Source organism: Camelus bactrianus, chromosome 34 (genome assembly GCF_048773025.1).
Source record: "Camelus bactrianus isolate YW-2024 breed Bactrian camel chromosome 34, ASM4877302v1, whole genome shotgun sequence".
In the NCBI taxonomy this organism is placed as follows: Eukaryota; Metazoa; Chordata; class Mammalia; order Artiodactyla; family Camelidae; genus Camelus; species Camelus bactrianus.
The window spans coordinates 15,001-36,232 of NC_133572.1; the positions used below are offsets into that span (position 1 = coordinate 15,001).

The following is a 21,232-nucleotide window of genomic DNA, read 5'->3' on the forward strand; positions in this document are numbered from 1 at the left end:
TTTCCTCTCCAGTTTCCCCCGCATAGTTATCGATTTTTAACAATTTATTTATTGCAGTTTACTAAGTGCAAGCCACTGTTCCAGACAAAGGAGGGCAAGACTAGTCCTTGCCTCCAGAGAGCCGTGGTCTGATGTGAACGGACATTATGTGAAGGAGTGAGTACGACGCAGTATGGCCCCCGCTCCAGGCACAATGAGAGCAGCTGAGAAGCCCAGCAGGTCCGCCTGGGGCTCAGGGCTCAGGGGAGGCTTCATGGAGAAGCAGGCAAGAGCGGAGGCCCTGAAGTTAGACAGGGAGTCTGCCCTGATGATGAGCTGGGAGACGGCAACACAGGCCACGGATAGCACGGTGTCTGGGAGCCGTTTATGCTCTAGGACTGCTGGCATCCAGACTGCGAGGAAAGCAGAGTGAGGTCATGGGTGCTGAAAGGTGAGGCTGAGCGGTTCTTCAGTGGGGAATTACCCACATGTGAGAGGCAGCTGAATCTGTGTGCGTTTCATAGAGCAACAAGCACCCTGAGTGAGCTCCATGGGGCCCCACACCCCAGTCCTCCTCTCACCAGCGGTAGCTGTGGCTCCCATAGGTACACTGGACATCTTCCCAGGACACCTGCAAGGACACAGACAGATGGGGTGAAGCGGCCAGAGAGTAAGGCTGTGGCAAGCTGCCCCTCCACCATCCAGACAAACCCACCCCAGAAACTCCCACAGCCTGGATCATCAGGCGGCAGGATGCCACACACATGAAGTCTCTGTAGCACCCTTGTCCCCGTTTAAACTTGGTTATCTTAGCCCGAGGTTCTCACTCTCATATTTCTAACTCTTCTTGGTTTCCACACATTTCCCCAGAGTATAAGACTGTAAGCACTGAGCCTAGGACACCAGAAACCCAGACAAAGGGCTAAGTGGACTCCGGCAGAGCTGTAATCCAGATAGGGACCCTGTGCAGAAAGGGCTTTGCACTCCACAAAAGGCCCCCCAGGAGAACAGGGCCACAGTGTGCCTTGAAGACCATCTCGTCCTGGGCCCAGAAATTATCAGAGAGGGAGAGTCCAGGGCAAGAGGCAACTGGGGCTGACGTTTCTCACCCAAGAAACATTGGAGTCGTTGAAGCAGAACCACTGTCCATCCACACAGCTCCGGACGTAGGCACAGTAGTGACCGAAGTCAGCTGTCCCCGTGTGCGCAATCACAGCAAAGAGTTCGTACTGTCCCCTACGCTGAAGGACACAAGGCACAGAGTGACCCCGGTCACCCTCCTCTGCTGACCCGCATCCAGGATAAGCAGACCCTGCTCACCACGCATTCAATGCACTTGGTGTCTCTCTGCGCCAGGCACCCCAGCTGCAAGGACCCCAAGACTCACAACCAGTCACACCAGAACTGGAACGCCATGTTTCATACCAGCTGTGTTTACGGGTGAGTTTGGGAAGAAACAACTCTGCCCCAGAAAGGAGAAGGAAAGCTCCCCAGAGCAGACACTTGGCAGGCCTGGAGGCAGGAGGAGGCCGGCAGGCACCACGGGGTGGAGGCTGCAGTAACGGGGCAGCGCCCCCAGGAAAGGAGGTGGGGGGTGCCGGTCAGTCACGACGTCCGACCCCAGGGGTCAAGTCTGGATCAGAGCTTTCTCCCAAGCGCCAGAGATGTTGGAAGGTTTTCAGCAGAGGGGCAACGTCATCAGATTTGTGTTTGAGAAACACTGAAATAACGAGGTTTAAAAAACGCGAGAGAAGTGAGGGAACCACAGCCGCTGGAGGGAGACCTGGTAAGAGCCTGGGTGACACCAGTGGGAGCCGCCGCTAAGCGACACTGAGCATTGTTAGCACAATAATTACTGGCTAACTTTTAGCACTCATTTAATACTCATAACAAACCTGTAAGCTGGGTGCCGGCATAGATCCTACACTGCACAGGAGGAATCTGAGCTCAGGGAGGTAGAGCAATTTACCCAAAGGTCAGAGCTCACAAACAGAGGAGGCGGGGTTTCACCCAGGCCGGCCTGGCTTCCAAGCCCAGGCTCTCAACCCCTATACTGATGAGATGAGAGCGAAGGTGGAGATGAGGGGGCAGATTTGTGAAAAATTAGGGAAATTTAATCAGGGACTTTGCAACTGATGGGTATGGTGGGGGGGGAGCCAGTAGGAAGCACTGTAAGGATGAACCCCAGATTTTTGACTTGGAAACTAGGAAGACGTTGGTGCTATAAAGTGACATTTAGAACAGAGGTGTTTACGAATGAAAATAATTATTTTGGGCGACAGCATTCAGTAGGAGGTGGAGCTCAAGGGTGAGGCCTGAACAGAAGACAGGGGTTTGGAAGTCTGCAATGTGAGGTGATCACTGAAACCACAAGAATTGAGACGACATTCAAAAAATGGGAAGAAAAATGAATGGAATTAACACTAAAAACCAATTAAAAAAAAAAAAAAAAAACAGGCAGGAAAGGATCCAGCAATGGAGAAAGAGACCTTGGGAGAGACCTGGAGCGGGCAGATCCGGAAGGGAGGATGATCAGTAACAGAACATCTCAAAGAGGCCAAGGAAGGGAAAGACCAGCAAGTGTCATCAGACTCGCCAGCGAGTCATCTCACGCCCTCAGGTCTCGGAGAGTCCACATAAGAGGTTAATCTCTGTGGAAAGGAGACAGTGACGAGAGAGGGGGTTTTCACTGATTGGGAACGGGGTCTCCACGTGAACATTATTTTTTCTCTCACCACAGTCAAACAATGTCCCTACCCTGAGACCTTTAAACAGGATCGATCGGTGGGAGGGGTGCAAACGAAGCTGAATCACATGGGGACTTCATGCTGGATTTTTTTTTCTTTTTTTTTTTTTAACTGAGTTATAGTTAGTTTACAATGTTGTGTCAAATTCCAGTGTAGAGCACAATTTTTCACTTATACATGAACATACATATATTCATTGTCACATTCTTTTCCACTGTGAGCTATTCAGGCATTTTTAATCTTTAATAGACCATCATTCAGCACACTGCTTTTAGTGTCTGCATGTAGCTTTTTTTAAACAATATAACATTTTGTATTGATTTATAGTCATTTCCAGTGTAGAGCACAATTTTTCACTTATACATGAACATACATATATTCATTGTGTGCTGGTTTTTTAAAGTGCGGGCAAGCTCTAGGTCTAACTATCAGTTTACAAGAAACACAACGGACAGACAGGCATGTCAAGTAAGACCAGCCTATTCTGGATAAACATAAAAAAACCCTCAACCAAATAAATTTCAAGGAAAAGAAAGAAAGGAAACATCAAAGAAACTCAACCTAAAGAAGAAAGAAAGGCAGGGTAGGAGACAAACTTACCAAACGCAAGTGTGTATTTGGTGTGGATCTAGATTCAAGCGAAGCAAGCAACTTACGGGACAGCCACGGAAATCTGAATGGCGACTGCGTGTTACGTGATACTGAGGAATTACGAGACGGAACGGGCTACATTTACGAAGCGTGCTTATTCTTCAGCGAGACATAATGAAATCCCTACAAATGACACGTGTGGTGTCTGGGATTTGCTTCAGAACAACCCAAGCAGAGGGTGGGGTGCAGGTGCAGCAATACTGGCCGACACCTGCTCGGGGGTGGGGGGCGTGGAGGCTCACTGCACAGCTCCTCGCTGCTCTGGCACGTGTTCAAAATCTTACGTAAGTCCTTTCAAGTGTCAGACATTTGTAAGACATACTCCGTTAGGTCGGCTGCCTGAGCAGAGACAAGGAGGCTTAGAGGGAAGGAAACAGAACCCTGTGCAAGGTGTGTGCTCTGAACAGGGACAGAAACCACGTGGTACCAGGAGCCCGCACCGTCAGGCCTCAGCCTCCAGAAGCTGTGCTTCTAGAGCACGGGCAGCAAGCAGGCCCGTGGAACAAAGCAGACAGTCCAAACATGGGTCTCTATGTATATGAAAACGCAGAATTTGAAGACGCAGCGTTTTAAACCCATGGAGAAAAGATATTTACGTCAATTCTTCTCAGAATCTCCCAGTAAGTTACTGGCCCAGGAACACTGAATTCACCTTTACTCCGAATACATCTGACCCACTGTACTGGCTACTTTCTTACTCTCCTCAAGGTGAGCGTAAGCTGTTTCAAAAAGAACGGCTGGTACGATGCTTAGAACCGAGGATGTGCTGCTTACCTGTGTGTACAAAAGCACACACACCTCGTTTAAAAGGAAGGTCCTGATTTATGAGTTCCTTCCTTCAGTGCTGTGAGGTAGATGAGTGCAAATCCAACAACTAGAAATGAAATCTTGAACCTTAAAAGAGGTGCAACTACAAACTGCAAGTTGTGGTGGTGACATGACACTAACAGCCCGTCGCTGGTATTCGAGTTCACATCATGAAAATGCTTGTTTAAAACACAAGTGTTTCTCAAATGTATGTATATGACCCACTGGCGACTGGTCCCCCTCTGTGTGTCCTGAGCTTGGCCATCGGAGGACCAATGTCTGAGATGAGAGAGTGACTCCCAAAATGCATGCCTGGTTGAAGGATGTCAGGCGGCTCAGGGCAGGGGAGATGGACAGGACAGACGGACATGGTGGCAGTGACAGGGGTGGAAGGGAGGTGAAGGGCTCTCACCGGCTCCTCGGCAGCACAGGGGTCCTCCTCCGTCTCGAGATGCTTCTTTAGGTCCAAGCTCTGGGGGAAATGCAGTGAGTGGCAGATTTTCTGTGTCTGCAGATTTCTGAGGCAGAACCGCATGAGGTGAATGGTCAAGGTCTGGGGCAGGTGGGTCAGCTTCAGGACCTGAAAACAGAAAAGATACCATGGAGACAAAGTCTTACTGCACTTTAAAGAGGTTGATCCCGAGAAACACCAGGGCCAATGATATGTTCTCCTTCCCAAAGAGAAGGGAGCGGAAGGGAATAATATAGAGTGGAGGGCCTGTCTGCTGGGTCTTCCCAGAAGGCTCCAACAGTCCAGGGCTTTGCCCAGGACCCCAGGGGAACCACGGGGTCTGCTCCTGCGGAAGAGTCTGGCCCTGAGGGGACACTGTCCCCCTCTCCAAGGACACATCCACAGCCCTGGAAATCAGAAGCCCAAGGACCCCAGGTCCCAGCCCAACAGGATTCCCTCCCTCCACCGTCACAAGGCGCCCCCAGGGGCTCCATGAAGACGTCCCCAGACCAGGGAAACACCTGCTTCAGGAAGGAGTACCTGCTTCCAGCAGGTCTTCCTCCCACAGCTCTCACAGAAGCACTTGTCTTTGCTGGACAACTCCCTGGGCTGGAAGAAACAGAGCAGGGAGTCCTCCTGCCCCAGGAAAACAAGGGAAAGGAGGGTTACTTCCATCAGGAGTACAACCCCTTGCCCTGCAAAAGGGGATGTAAACTTCCTTCTGGTTTCCCCACGTCCCCTTAACAGGTGGCCCAGCATGGTGCACCTGCCAGGATCTCAAAAAGTATGTACTCACTGGAGGGAAAAAAGAGGGGCACTTGTCAGGGGAGCAGTGCAAGGATAAGGGGAAGTAGGAGGAGAAACAGTTTTTGCAGATCAAAGGAGAACTTAGCCAGAGCCGTGTAGGGGAAGTAGAAATGACTTTTTAAAGCCAAGGATGGATTAAAGTGGCAAGGGGGCCACAGCAACATGGGGCTAGCTGCGTTAGAACAGAAACCCCCGCAAGAGGAGCCCTCACCAGTGTCTTCAGGGGCTTCAAGTCCAGGTCAAAAAGAGAAAGGGGGAGGGTCAGCATGCTGCTGTCCCTACAACTCTCCATGGAGCACTCTAGGCAAACGAAGGACTCCTTCACGCGGATGGTGTAGAGGGCCTGCAGCCTCGCCACCTGCAAGAGGATGGGGAGGAGGGGGAAGGCTCTGAAAAAGTCGGCCAATTTCCAGAAGCGGCAGCCGCCCTTTGCTCTGCTCAAGGGTACAGAGTAATCACAGTGGCCACACTAGGAGCTGTGACCAGTATTTTAGGTGCATTTCCTCTTTTAATCCCGTCTGCATGCCACAAGGTCAACAGCTGAGTGGGTCAGATACAGGCACAGCTCTTCACCACCCGAGCCCTCTCGTTCTAGGACTTACCAAGTCCACATCCGTGATCTGGTCCTTAATCAGGTTCCACACTGTGAGGTAGAGCTGGGCAGCATCATGCTGGACAAACACTGGCCAAAGAGGAAAGGATGCCCAGGGTGAGGTCCCAGGGACACTTCTCACTCCCTTGTGCCCCAGCTACCCAGACACACGTGGAAACTCATCGCACTGTCCTTCCCCCACTCTCAGGCCAAGTTTGCACTGGATGTTAGGTGATAAAAATGAAAATAAGCTTGGTATTGATTTTGAGAACTCCCCTTACAACTTAAAATCCAGTCTCCCCGCGTCACATAAGTTCTCTGTCCTCTGACTTGCCACCCACCCCTACTGGCCTCCTCTGGGGGCCCAGCCAGATAAAACCAATACTGGCAGAATGGATAAAAATAGATGCCTCAGGCCCTTCTTGGTCCCTTCAAGATAGCAGCACAGAGGAGAAGCCTGCTGTGGAGCATGAGGAAACTGAGGCACAGAGAGGTAGCCACTTGCCCAAGGCCACACAGTTGGGTCTTTGTATGCGCTGCTCCCTCTGCCTGGAAGGCTCCTTCCCTGCTTTCTGAAATGGATACTGCTCCATAACCATTCAGCTTGACCTGGAAGTCTTAAATGCCCAGTGTCACCAGGAGCTGAGCAGAATCTCAACTCTGTGTTCCTTTTCCATAAGTGAGGTTTCAAGCATATTTTCCATTTTTGAAGGCTACTAGTAGGCATTGGTAGCTTTTAGCCCTTATGTTGAAATTATGTGAATTAAAAAAAAAATCTTATAAAGAAGACACAAGGACATTTAAAGACATATCATGTTGATGTATTGCAAGATTCAACATGGTGAAGATATCAAATCTCCTCAGACTGATCTATAGACTTCAATCAATTCCAATCAAAATCCCAGCAAGATTTTCTTGTGGATACAGACAGGCTGGTCTTAACATTTATATGGAAAGGTAAAGGAACTAGAATAACAAGCATTTTCAAAACAGAATAAAGTTAGAGGCAACACACTAACCAATTTTACGATGTAGATTTTAAATATAGATTTATAAAGCTATGGGAGTCAAGAGCATGGCGTTGGCGGAGGGATAAACAGAGAGATAAACGGGATAGAACAGAATCCAGAAATAGACACACACAAGTATGGCAGGTTAATTTTTGACAAATGTGCAAAGGTATTTCAATGGAAAAAGAATCATCTTTTCAACAGACAGTACTAGAACAACTGGACGTCCATATCCAAGAAAAAAATTGACCTAAACCTCCTGCCTTATATAGAAATTAATTCAAAATGGATCACAGGTCTAAATGTAAAATGTCAAACGATAACACTTTTAGAAGAAAACAGATGATTTCTGGTCAAAATGGCAGAGTGGTAGGACCAGGAGCTCGCCTCTCCTCGCGACTACAACAAAACCACAACTGACTGCCAGACAACCACTGGAAAAAAAGACCGGAACCTAGCAAAGAAGATCTCCTTCAACTGGAGACATAAAGAGGGAACCACAGCAGGACGGCAGGAGGGGCGTGCTGAAGACATAATTGGGCTCCATACCTCCCGGGTGGGCGACCCACAAGCTGAACAAGAGAGGCCCTCCCACAGGAGTGAGAGCTCTAAGCCCCATGTCAACCTCCCCAGCCCGGGTTCTGGCATTGAGAGGAGGAGGAGACCCCAGGACATCTGGTTTTGAAGGCCAGGGGGCTTGGCTCTGGGAGCCTCATGGGACTGGGGGAAACAGAGACTATTCGCTTCAGAAGCGCACACGGAAACTCACGCACACCAGGTCCAAGGCCAGAGGCAGTGATTTCATAGGAACCTGGGCCAGGCCCGCCTGCTGGGTTTGGAGGATCTCCTGGGGACGCGGGGGACGGCTGCGCTCACAAACCATCAACTTCTAAAAAATACAATATCTGTGAAGTGCAATAAAGTGAAGCACAATAAAAGAAAGTCTGCATTATGGAAAAAAGAACAAAATTGGAAAACTCACATTTTCAATATTAAAGCTTACTACAAAGCTTCAGTAATCAAGACAGTGTGGTACTGGCGTAAGGACAGACACGGAGATCAATGAAATAGAATTAGAATCCAGAAACATACACCTACATTTATGGTCAACTGGTTTTCCAGAGGAGTATCACAACAACTCAATGGGAAAAGAATAATACTTTCAACAAATGGCACTGGAACAACTGGATGCCCACATGCAGAAGAACAAAACTGGACCCCATCTCACACCATTCACAAAAATGTACTCAAGATGAAACACAGATCTAAACGTGAAAGCTAAAACTATAAAACCTAGAAGAAAACAAAGGAGAATGGTGAGAGTGACTGCTAAGTGGTGGGGGCTTCATTTGGGGAGTGACGAAAATCTGGTAAAATTAGATTGTGGCGATGATTGTGCAACTCTGTGAAATACTTAAAAAACCTCTGAATTGTATGTACATTTTTGAATGATTGAATTTTATAGTATGTGACATATATCTCATTGAGGCTGTTAAAAAAATAAAAAACCTAAACTGTTTAAGAGTTTTCTTGTGTAGAACATGGTTTCTCCTTAGGAATTCTTGATTCTGTTTCCCTAGGATTCTTTACCTGCAGCTGAATCAGCTTTGAGGAGACTCTTAGGGTTACTTTCTCTACTGAGAGGCAGAAAAAGAGTGAGTGTGGAAGCCATATGTGCGTGAATAATACCAATGCTGCACCTGAAAGAATGTGGGCTCTTTAACCTTTCAGACCCACACACTGCCTCCACTTATATAAGGGCTTCGCCCCTGTTCACTCACTGGCCCGCCCTTACCCTACCCCTCCCCTCCCCCACCCTCCTTCCCCCTCCCCCCCCACCCCGTACCAGGGCTGGGGGCTGCCTTACAGGGCACTTTGTACTTCTGGAGACAGTAGGCCAGCTGCATGGGCTGCACTGCTTTCTGCCGGCAATCCTGCATCTTTTCCAGCAGCAGGAGCAGCTGGAAGGGGACACTTCTCTTCTGCTCCTCGGCTCCCCTGGGCACTGTTATCCTGACGAAAGAAAACACCACAAAATAAAAAAATTTTTTTGAACTGACTAAAACTCAATAAAATAAAATTTTAAAAAAAGACACCACGAGCCTCCGTGTCCCCACCATTCTCAGTGCCAGGTGCACACTAGAATCACCCGGGAGAACTTTCAAAAATCTCCACGTCCAGGCCACTCTGCAGACTAACTAACTCAGAACTTCTGGGGGTAGAGCCCAATAATCTGAATGTTTAAGTTTCCCAGATGATTTAAATGTACAGATTAGGTTGAGAACTACCATGTTAGCAAATCAGCTACAGAGAGTACCCTGTCGAGACCAGGAGCAGCACAACTGTCCCACCCAGCCCGACAGTCCCCCCAGAGTGCGGGGCAGACGCAGGCGGCCCTGGGTCCACAGCAAAGTGGCCAGCCTCAGGCTCCAAACTGAACGAGCAAATACGGATCTAGGTCCTGGCAAGGGCAACATGAGGGACGGCCATGTATTCTGGAATGCTTTGTTTCATTACAGGCATCTCTCAAGTGTCAGTGCCCACGGACGGGAAGAAGGAGGAAGTACAGAAGAGAATGCACAAATATACACAGGGCGTGATGTTTGGTTCCTGAAGGTGTTTGCCAGTCAGTCTGGCTGAGGCTCGGCATTTCTGGGCAGAATCCGCTGAGAAGAAGGGTTCTCATAGTGTGTGTACTCGTGTGTGTGTGTGTGTGTGTGTGTACTCGTGTGTGTGTGTGTCTGTGTGTGTTCTGAGAAGTCAGTAGACTCACTGATTGACGCTGGTGTGTGTGTGTGTGTGTGTGTGTGTGTGTGTGTGTGTGTGTGTGTGTGTTGAGAAGTCAGTAGACTCACTGATTGACACTGGTGTAGTCCCAACTTCCTTTTAACCAAATCAGTGGCTGTCAATCTGGCTACACTTTAGAATTACCTGGGGAGTCTTTCTAAAAAGCACCAACGCTTGGGCCCCACCTGAGATGCCCACCTGGGCCCCAGCTGAAACCAAATATGTGGGGGTCAAATCAGCATGTATTTTTTTTTTAATCTTCTTAGGTGATTACAATGTAGAGACCAGTTTGTACAAAACAAGATCTTCTCTCTGGCAACTTCTGAAAGAAGACTTGTCGAAGTCCAAACCACTCCGAATAACTGAAAACACAGAATACTAAACACATTTAACTGCCTAAACGATAGTCTTACCTCTTCAATATCTTGGTGAATTCCACGTTCATAACCAACACCTGAATCAGGGAGTTCAGGCAGCAGGTCTGCCCAAGGTTGTGTAAACCAACCGGACCTGTGACAAGGGCAGGAAGACACTGAGGGCAAGGCCCCACCGAGGCCGAAGCGTTTTTCTACAACTTCCTACAGACACGAAATCCTACGAAGTACTCCCAGAGGCACAAAGAATTCACAGAGGAGCTTGCAAACAAACAGGAAAGGAGGGATAAACATGAGCCTCTGAAAAGTGAAACAGCAGCAGAAGTTTTCACAGCCCGTTAGTAAAAGGACTGTCACAAGGAAGTGCGCCACTTATCAGTCTGGGAACAAGCAACTGTAAGAGCAAAGGAAAAGAAAGAAGCATTACAGAAAGCAGACCTGGGAGGTTTCAGGGCCCCGCTCCTTCAGGTTGTCCCTGCGGAGCTGAGTCAGGACAGGCTGATGTGGGGCTCAGGGACAAGAGCAATTTCCCAGGTAATCGTTTCTGGACTCAGTGGGAAAGCGCCTGCCCAGTCCCCACCGCACGGTTGGAGGAAATCAGAAGACAGCTCCAGGGGAGATCTGCCCCCTCTAAACTCACCTCGGGGGGCCGGAAGCCACAGGGAACTTACAAGGGTGTGAGAAAACCGAAAGGTGGCATTTCTCTGACCCACTAGCCACCAACCTCTCCTTCCCCACCCTGCCTTGGGCTCAGCAGACCCCACAAGGTGAGTAATTTCAGAGCGAGGGAGTCCCCCTGGTGTCAGAAGTCCTGGGGAAAGGGCTCTGGCATATGAGATAGGGCAAGAAGAACCTAAGAATCTGGGGACAGCCGAGAGCCAGAGAAATCCACTCCCAGACCAGCAGAAGCACCAGGGCCCCTGGCGCCTGCGCACAGGGCAGGGAAGTGCTTCTACGCAGTCAAAAGAGAAGATGGGGAACCTCGAGCCAGAGGGCAGGCCCAGGCTCCTCCGAGAGACTCTGAGACAGCCCAGGCTGGCCGGCAAATGTCCCCAGGAACCCAAGCACCATACCCATTGTGATCTCGTCAAAACCCAGGACACCAGCTGCCAGGCCGCCTTCAGGACCACAGGACCTCACCTCCAGGAGGAGCTTGCATGAGCCAGCCTTGGCGGGGCCTCTGTGGAAACAGCGCAGGAGGTAAGGGTAAGAAAGGCGATGGGTCGGTTCCGACTCCAAAGAGCCGATCATGGAGGAGATAAGTGTCTGGCGAGACTGGCCCACAAGCCCTCGAGCCACAAATGACACAGCCTCCCCAGGTTCTTTGTTCCCACAGACTCAAGGGAATGAGACATTAGCTGTGCAGACATCTGTGTGTGTGAGAGAGAGAGAGTTGAAGCTTTCTAAACAGATAATGAAGACGGAGAAGATTAGGCCTTCAGTTCCAATGGGGAGGCAGAGGCATGAGACAAGTGAGAGCACATAACCACCCGTTATGTTCTAGCTTGGGGGGGGGGGGTGATGCGTTTCACACATATTTATTTTATTACCAATCAGTTGGAACGTGGAGTCAAGGCTCACGGTCTAGGCAGACACACTGTCTTAAGGGGGCATGAAGGATCATTCTCGCTGCAAAGAGCTGACACACAGCAGTGAAGGCAGAGCTCACACGACTGCTGACAAATCTGAATTACGGACCACAACAACGCTCAGTTTTAATCAGCTGCATGAGAAGTCCTTACAGGCAGATTCCCTTAGAGCTCTCGCTCTAATAGAAAAGTAAAAGCCAAACCAAGTTTGGGTGGGCAGGCAATGCCCCACAGTGGGACACATGGAGAATATCCAGGTAGAATGAGATGAAAAGACAGCCAAGGGGTTTACCAAGTAAACAAACAGCACACAAAGACGTGGTGGGAAAGCCCTAAGTCCCACTGAAGGATGGGTCATCCCCATCTAGGCCTCTGGCCTAGATCAAGCGGCACCGTATCTAAGTGCTTTCAAAACATCGTATGAAGGCTTACATTTTCCAGATGAAGTAAGACAGCCCCAAAGTGTGGCTTCAACATCATTATTCAGCTAAGACCTGCTCCTCGGCCTCAGCCTTTGAAAGGCCAAATAACCAAATGCCCACTTCAGTGCCCTTTCTAGTGTCCCTGCACTGGTGTGCGACCAAGTGATCACTTTTGTTACCACCCTACGTAACCAGTGTGGTTAACTGTTAATATCTAAAAATCCAGTTACAAATGTTCCACAAACAATTTAGGGTAGAAAATCTCATATACTTTATATGTTGAGATATAAAAGCGTAATTTTCACTCCAAAAGAAAGATGAATGGTTTGCACTGTTAATTTTATACATAAAATTATTATTTTAAAATCTTAAAAAAGGAATAAAAAATGAAAACAAACACATACAGGAAGAGAGAGTCAGCTTGCTAAATAGTTTATAGAGAATATTATATCTTTTTTGGCTTGCAACTTTATTAAATTTTAAAAGTAATTTAGAATTATAGCTAAGACTGTATCAACTCTACATTTTGCAAAATTGTTAGTATGCCAGCCTTCTCATAAGAGTAAACAAAATTATCTTTAAGAATTATATTTAAATTTTATTAAGTTATTAATGCCAATTAAGCCACGAGTCTTTCAAGAAAAAATCCTATTTGTGAATTATTCACATTGTGTGAAGATAAATTAAAAACAGAACATCAACTTTACCACCTCAAATTATCATGAGGAGGAAAAGCTCCAAACATATCCACAAAAAATCAGTAACAAATCACGACTCAATCCAAGGGCAAAAAAGAATATTAAAAATCTGAAAACCAAAGCACCCAGAACACAGTTTGTTCTCACTGGTCACTCTCCAGAAGTCTGAGACTGCACAAGGGCGCGAGCACACTGCCCTCCGGAGTGCGTGGTCTCCTTCCGGACACGAAAACCTGTTAAGCAAGTAATGGCTTTAGACTGTCACTCAGTCCAACACTTGGAAATAAAACTCTTGACTTTTGATAGATGCCCAAACTATAAATCCTAAGGACAACACTGCTCTGGAAAACATGTTCCTAAAAATAATTTTCCTAAATATATTCTACTGCGCACACCAAAGCACAGTGATCCACTTTTACTGTGCTACCTCTATGCCACGTACACCAGCTGTCTGAACAGGCAGAAACAACCAGCCTCTTTTAAACAGCATGGTGGATTAGTGGTGAATTCAGTCAGATTATCTCTTTGAAAATCTGACTGAAGAAATATTTATAGACTGGAAAATCAATTTTTTTAAATGTCAATACCATACGGTTGTCGTCAACAGGGGAACAAATGAGATGAAGCCTACAAGTGCTTTAGAAATCGCAGACATGGTCAGGGCTGGCTTGGTGAGTGCACAACTTCTGTAGCTGCACAGATCTGCGCTCAGAAGAACCAGCTTGGTTTCATGCACTCTGGCTGCAGTCTTGAAATTCTTCCTAAGTGTGTAACAAGGAGCCCCAAGTTTTCACTTTACTACAGGACCCACAAATTATGTAGCCCGTCCTGCAGTGTTCGGTTCACGTCCTTCAGTATGTGCTACAGGGCAGAAGAACGTAACAGAAATCCTGGTCAAAGAAGAAAGATGGGGGCCAGTTTCATCACTCTTCATCAGAGATTTCAGAATAGTCTTGTCGCATACTCATGTGAGATGTTCAAACACCATGGAATAGCAGGCATCAGGTGCTTTAAAGGCTACTCAGACAGTAATGACCACAAAAAACCTCTAATGCTGCAGCTTGCAGAACGCAGCCCCTGCAACCCGCTCACTGGAAACTACTGAAGTGACCAAAATAAAGTCTTCCTGAGAATCCAAATACTTCTCACATGACACCACCTGTAAGATACCCCCGTTCTTCAGTTCCAGCGAAGCGCCAAAACTGCTACGCATGTGAATACAGGCGAGGGGCAGGTGGCCTCACCTGCAACCAAATTATCGAGTTTAACACTCAGCTCATTAGGGTTCTGCCAAAAGGTGCCAAGATGTAGGCAGATGCTGTCATGATTCTAAAAACACAGCCTTTTGAAAAAGTTCTTCTGAATGCATGATAATTTTCAGCATGTTTTCCCAAATAATGGATACCAAGAGTACAATTATTATCTTGAGGGGGACTGAGTCCTCAATTTTTTCCTTTTGTTTTGCTACGATATTGGAAACCACCAGTCTAACATCTGGCTACTAGAAAGCTCGGACCAGCAGCATCTGCATCACCTGCTGTTTGCTGAAAAGGCAGAACTGGAATCTGCACTTGGACATGACTCTTGGTGACTCCCGCGCACATTATCAGTCTAGATGACAAGTACTGACCAACCTCAGCTGCAGAGGGCTGACCACTGGCATGCAGGTTGTACTGCAGAGCTCCTACCTTCAAGCCAGTTCATGAAGACTTTTCAGGGTGGTCTCCCTAAAGGTACATGATTTCCCGGCTGCTTTATTTCCATTTAAGGAGTTGTCAGTGAAGACCTCATGGGGTTACTTGTGCAGATGTGGAAGACAAGATCTTCCAGTCCAGGTCCACAGCAGCGACCCGCTTCTCAACCACACACTGCTGCAGGGAGTGGCCCCTGCCACAGCCAGCCTGGACACCAGCTGGGCAACACGTTCCACAACCTCAAAAATTATCCTAGTGGATGGCTGACATTTCTGCCATCCCAGTGCCCCACCTTTTGGTAGCAGACTCACCTTTTCTCTTCAAAAGCTATCTCCACTTTCAGACTATGAGGACTGGGTGGAGCCCACACCCACTGCCTGGCTCAAATTGTGGTCATATGGCCTAGGCTTGGCCATGCAGTGCCCATGGTGGCTGGTTCAGCCATGGTCATGCAGCCCAGTCAGGGCTGATCGTAATCAGGCTCTAGACTTCTTAGATGGGGTTTTAAGCCAGAAGAACGTAAATCAGACTATTTCTTTCACCACAAAGAGAAAACCCACCAGCCAAGGAAAAGAGCCAATGGTAGGAAACAGAGTCAGGAGATGGAGAAAGAGACAGAATTCTGAGGCCACCAGCGAAGCCCTGGATCCCACCAAGCCTCAAGCCGCCACCCAACTTCCACGTAGAGTCCCCTCTGCTGTTCTTAAAAATAGTCTGAGGTGTGTTCCTGTCTCATGTAGCTGAAAGTGTACCGGTTAACACTGAATCTACTCTAGGACTCTCTCTTCAGGAAAGAATTAGAGACACACACAAAGATCTATGCATAAGAGACTTCACCCAAATTCACTTGTGTGGCCTATTTTCTTTATGTGTTTTACCAATAAAGTGAAATAAAATACTGATAAGAAAAATTACAGCACTTAGAAGATTACGGTAAAATCACTCCATTACCATTTTGTCCATTCTTTTAAAGATCTTTTTGTTCCTCCTTAACTAACACAAGATGATTTTTTTAGAGGGGGATTTTCTTGTTGTTGTCAATTGTCAAAAAATAGAAGTATCCTTCCAAATCTAAAAGCTGCAGCATTATTTATAACGGCAAAAAAAAGGGGGGAGGGGTAATGCAACAATAGGAGATAAGTAAATGATGACTACTCATAAAATGGAATTCTATGCGGACCTTAAAATCATATTAGACTGTTTTAAAAAATGGGAAATGACTATATTTCATTGAATAAAAAAGAAATCAAATAAATCATATAGTATGAACACAATTTTGTAAAGCATAAATATAACGACACAGAAAGAGATAGAGAGAGAGAAAAAAGACTGGGATGAAATATACCAAAAATGTCATTAAAGGGCAACTCTAATTGGTGGGATTACAAATCATTTTTGTCTTTTTCTGGATTATTTCTCTTGATTTCCAAATCTCCTGTATTTAATATGTAATTTTAAATAAACAATAATTCATTTAATACACAGATTTAATATCTTTTAAGGGAGCCTTTGTTGGCAATAGTGTTCCTATTCCAAGATCCAAATAGTTAGTGAATTAGGGATGGGAAGTCTTAGAATTTTTTTCTCAATTCTTTTATAAAATGTGAAGGACGGATACCATCTGCAGTTGTTCTAACCAAATATTAACTAAGTATAAGTGGCATATATTAATAAATTCATGTTAAATGGCTCAGATAACAATCTCTTTTCTCAGTAAATCTTTATTTTCAATAGCCATAAACAGTTGTCCCTCTTACAAGGTGCAGCCTAGGAGAGTTAAAGCAGAAAGATAAATGATGGCAGTTGACAATTCCATGAGTAAAACACAGGACTTTGAGGCCACACTGAGGTGAATTTGAGGAAACAGAGTAGAAAGGGACCAGCCTGTGTTTTCCAGACATTGGTCTGCCCTCTGCTAAGACTTTGAAAGCACGGCAGTAAAACCCAGCGGAGGTATCACCAGGCATGCCATAGGCCAGTTCCAAAGGGCAGCAGCAGAAGGCAGCAACCTTCAGAGCTGATCGCAGAGGAGAAGGAGGTAGGCAGGGCAACAGAGAAGGAAACTGAAACTTAGAGATCTGACAAGGATGGGGAAAGGCAGCGTGAGCCAAGCGGGTGGTGGTGGAGAACAGAGAATGGATATATTCCAAGAAGCTGGACTTTCAAACTCAACCCAACTCAAAAACTGGGCCCCAACACAGGATTCTTAGGGCAGTGAAACTATTCTGTCTGATACTATACTGGTGGACACAGCCATTACACATTTCTCAAAACTCAGAGGATGCACAAAACAGTGAAGCTAACATAAAGTATGGACTTTGGATGATAATGATGTGTGATGTAGGTTCATCAACTGTAACAAACTCAGTAGTGGAGGAGGCTGTGTGTGTCGGGGGCAGGGGGTACATGGGAACTGTCTACTTCTCACTTCGTTTTGCTGTGAACCTAAAATTGCTCTGAAAAATAGAGTCTATTGGGTTTGTTTGGTTTTTTTTTTAATTTTTTTGGTTCCAAAGATCTAAACTAAATTAGTTCCCACCCTTCCCCAAACTTTTACCCTTAAATGGGAGACGTGAATGATAGAAACAGCTGGCTCAGACCCACCATCACTGTGGCCGCAGAATAACGGGGTCTTGGGAGAAACAGCACAAGACGTGATGTAGGAAACCTGGGCTGGCCCTGGTCTCTCACAGGGCTCTTGACTCACAACTCGACCCTGCAAGGAAAACTTACTCCATCCTTAGACGCCAAAGACAGACAAAATTAACATGCCTGCAACATGATACAGCCTCAGTCTTCCAAACCCAACACATCATGACAACAGATTCAGACCTCATTCTTAACCATCTGTTGTGTTTAGTGAGTAGCGGTTACATGCTAGGCACACTCTCTCCAGAAGACACAGCAGAAAGCATTAGGACTGAACTTGTTTGAGTTTGGGTACATGTTAAATACTTTCCCCTTTGCAAGCCCATCATTATGCAAAAGTGCCCAAACTCTGCAACACACTTTTAACAATGAAAAAACAAACAGAAAGCCCCCTTTTTTTTTTTTTCTCAGTTTTTCTATACTGATCCAAAGATCAAGACGGAGCTGTGCACCTGTGTTAGTCCACCACCCACCTGGTTCCTATGAGCACATCACACCACGTAGATATCTATGCCTCACTCTCACAACACCAAAAAGAAGTGTTTTTAAATGTTTCACGGTATTTGCCCCATTTTTTGAACAATTTCAAAGTACAACTACCTCAATGCTTGAAAGCATGAAGTTAAAGGCTCTGCTTTAGTTTCCAAAACACTTTGAACCCAGATTTTGAGGTGTCATAGAATGAAGTTTTGTGTTTAAAGGTCTAAATTTAGCTTTCTTCTAGGAAATAGGGGGAGGTGGGGGGGCGGATTAAGACTAAAGTACTCTGCCTTTTTAACTAGAAAAAAAAAGTCATAAAACAGAATGACCCCCACCAAAGGAAGCAATGGTATTTGTATTAAAAAAGACACTCCTACCAGAAATTGACACACTGTAACTGACTATACTTCAATAAATTTTTTTAAAGACACAAAAAAAAGTACTCTGATTTGCACAATTCAACAAAATCGTTCAAATTTCTCAATTTGTATGCCCACTGACTGAGCAATTCTACTTCTAGGAATTTTCCACAAATATAGTCGTATATTCACAGGATTGTGACTATAAATGATATTCACTGCTGTATTATCCTTACCAGTAAAACCTGGAAAGAATCTAAATGTCCATGAATCCGTTAAATAAATGACGTAGTTCTCATCATGCACCAATTTTTTTAAATGAGGTTGACATATCTATACGTCTTGCCATGAAAAGATGTCCATCACATATGTTTGGTGGGAAAAAAGCAAATTACAGAACAATTTTAAAGACTTGTACATATGAAAATTTCTGGTAAGGTATACACAAAATGCTGAGTTGATAATTAGGAGAAACTTGTTTCTACATCGCGCATTTGCCTGCATTTTTTGGAATTTTTTAACAAGCTTCCAACATTTTTGCAATTTCTTTTTTAATTAAAAATCAAAGTCATGGGGAGAGGGTATAGCTCAGTGGTAGAGCGCATGTCTAGCATGCATGAGGTCCTGGGTTCAATCCCCAGCGCCTCCATTAAAATAAATAAATGAACCTAATTACCTCCCCTCAAAAACAAGTAAGACCAAAAAAAAAAAAAAAGTAAAAATAAATAGATAAATAATGAAGGGCAAAATCCTGCAAGAAGTCCAAATAAATATATCAGCGTGGGAAAAATTCATGGATCCAACACACGTATGTAACGAATACAGACCGTTATTGTAATTCGCAGAATCCGGCTAAATCCCTTAATTATCCAGGTGGCATCAGAGCAGAGCCCCGTCGTATCTTCCCTAGAAAGCAAGCTTCTTAATTAGCACCAAACTTGCCTCCCACGCTGCTAAGCTGGATGCGAGGCCGACTCAGCAGCGGCGTCCGACGGTCCTGGAGGCGGCGGCCGGGCGCGCGCAGCGAGCGGGGAGTGCGGGGCCGCGTCTGTCGCCGCGCCCGACCCCTCCTCGGTCCCCGCGCCTCAGACCCGCTCCTCCGTCCCCGCGGCTCTGTCCTCACCTCGCTCCCCTCACGCCGGGAGGCTCTGGGCCCACACCTCTGCCCCGCCTCTGTCCCCGCCCCGCCGCTCGGCTTTCGTTTCCCGCCGAACCGAAAGCGAAACCCAGCGGAGGAGGCGCCGCAGGCGCCGCCCGGTCCCGCCGCCGCGCGCCTTGAAACGCGTGCTGCGTTTCCCACACCCGCCGTTCGTCGGTGGCTCCAGGAATACGCTCTTCTTTTCACATTTTAAGGTCCCTGGAGTATTTAGGAGGCGTTTCGTAGTTCAAGTGACAGCATTTTTTTTTCTTTCTTAACGCTGTAATTTCATAAAGCGGGTATCTTAAAGTCGGTGGCTGGCGGATTCGATGAAATACGGCGCCGGGGTGCAAAGCCGTCCCCCTGGTGTTCTGCTGGGAGGGGGCGTCCGCCTGTGACGCCGAGCAGGTGGGGAAAAGAAGGTGAACTGTTGGTTCTCACTATGACAGCCTCCTGATGTAGGCTCTATTTCTGTCACAATTTTATAGGAGAGAATATTACATTTCAAAGAGGTTAAGTGACCTGCCCAAGGTCACACGTGGTGGAGCCAGGGTTCCAAAGGGGGCTAAACGTTCGGGCTTAACCCCCCACTGTTACCACCTCCGACTTTGCCTTCACCCCTTCGTATCAGATGCCAGATCCAGGAAACTGGGCGACGGCCCCCGAGTAGGGTGAGAAGGGTCGTCGGAACCAGGATTGTCTCCGTCTGAGAGGCAGTTGCAAATAAGGAAAGAGAATGAACTCTATAGTATTGAGTTGGAATTGCAGTTATCAGTGTAGACTCATGAGTTCAGAATGTTTAGAGCGATAGGCAGAGAATTAAATACAGACGTAGGTAGCTGTGTTCCCCACCTCTGGCCCTGGAGAGGGCCTGGACCAGGGACGTCCCACAACAGGTGCACATCTGGTACCCAGATCTTGGCTTCTAATTGTCGTTCTCTTAATAGCAGGAGCTACAGTTGCTTAGAGGCATGGTTGCTTTCAGAGTTAAGTACAAGATGAGCCTAGGACGTCTTGTTCTGCCAGAAAGTAAGGAAGTGATGGAGACGTGTCAAAGGGCCATGGAAGCCAGCTGGAAGGCACTCCCACTGGCCAAACCTAGAACAATATGAGCATCAAAGTAAATGATGAGAGGGACTGATTATAACCCACTAAATAAAATAGGAAACCATAGTCCATAACAATAAAAATAAATAATTGAATAAATTCAAAGTTTCATCAGGAATAAAATGTTTACACAATTCCAAAGTGCTTGCCCACAAAACACATATTATTACTGACTAATAATATTATGTATGTATAATATTACATTATGACTACAATTAACGTAAAAATTAATTACAAAGGGGAAAAGAAGTACTTTCACAGTAGCACTGTGATGGGAATGTGAGTTATGTGCCATCTGTTAGGATGAAATTAGAAGAACACAGCATGACTTCTGAGACGCTCCTGTCTAGGCACAGAACCTGAATTCATCCACAAGGAAGCACATGCCCAACCCAAACTGGAAAATATTCTACAGAGCAACTGGCCTGTAATCTTTACAAGGGTCAAGGCCAGAAAAATCAAAGAAAGTTTGAGAAATTATTCCAGACCATTTGTGTTGTTATTGCTGATGATGATTTTCATCACTTTGTTCACATGGTGTCCGCCAGATTCCTGAATTATAAAGGTACTTTCCTGCCCTTTAATTACTGAGTAATCTGAGGGCAGATACTTTGTGAATATGTAAATATTCCTTAACCCTAGAGAACTGCAAAAACTTTGCACAGAAACACTCTATCCAAACCCTTGCACTGAAAGACTTGACCCTCCTCCCCCCACCAAAAAAAAAGGGAGGGGAGTGGAGAGAGAGATTTGACTCAACTTTAACACAGCTTCTGGCAGCCAACACTGCACCCCTGGGACACCCAGCCCCCTTTTGAATTCCTGTATAGGAAAGTTCAGGGTTGTCAAAATAATCTGCTGACACCAGGTGGGAGGCCCCAACCTCCCTCT

General features: G+C 46.5%; 1 protein-coding gene across 8 annotated transcripts in view; it reads right to left on the reverse strand.

The window, feature by feature from the left end:
* The window catches only part of USP18 (ubiquitin specific peptidase 18), a 21,584-nt gene extending 1,260 nt beyond the window's left edge, over positions 1-20,324 (reverse strand). Inside the window, exons 1-10 of one of the 8 annotated variants that reach the window (XM_074357723.1) lie at positions 19,039-20,324; positions 11,279-11,385; positions 10,245-10,341; positions 8,891-9,057; positions 6,045-6,124; positions 5,654-5,800; positions 5,176-5,271; positions 4,597-4,764; positions 1,089-1,220; positions 561-610 (exon numbers count right to left, since the gene is read on the reverse strand). In XM_074357723.1, the coding sequence (XP_074213824.1) occupies positions 561-610; positions 1,089-1,220; positions 4,597-4,764; positions 5,176-5,271; positions 5,654-5,800; positions 6,045-6,124; positions 8,891-9,057; positions 10,245-10,341; positions 11,279-11,282 (941 nt within the window). In that variant the 5' untranslated portion in view covers positions 11,283-11,385; positions 19,039-20,324. Of the gene's footprint in view, positions 1-560; positions 611-1,088; positions 1,221-4,596; positions 4,765-5,175; positions 5,272-5,653; positions 5,801-6,044; positions 6,125-8,890; positions 9,058-10,244; positions 10,342-11,278; positions 11,386-17,212; positions 18,841-18,923 lie in introns of those variants that run through there. The other 7 variants (XM_074357725.1, XM_074357724.1, XM_074357727.1 and 4 more) reach the window with 7 other exon arrangements.
* Between the last annotated feature and the right edge of the window lie 908 nt (positions 20,325-21,232).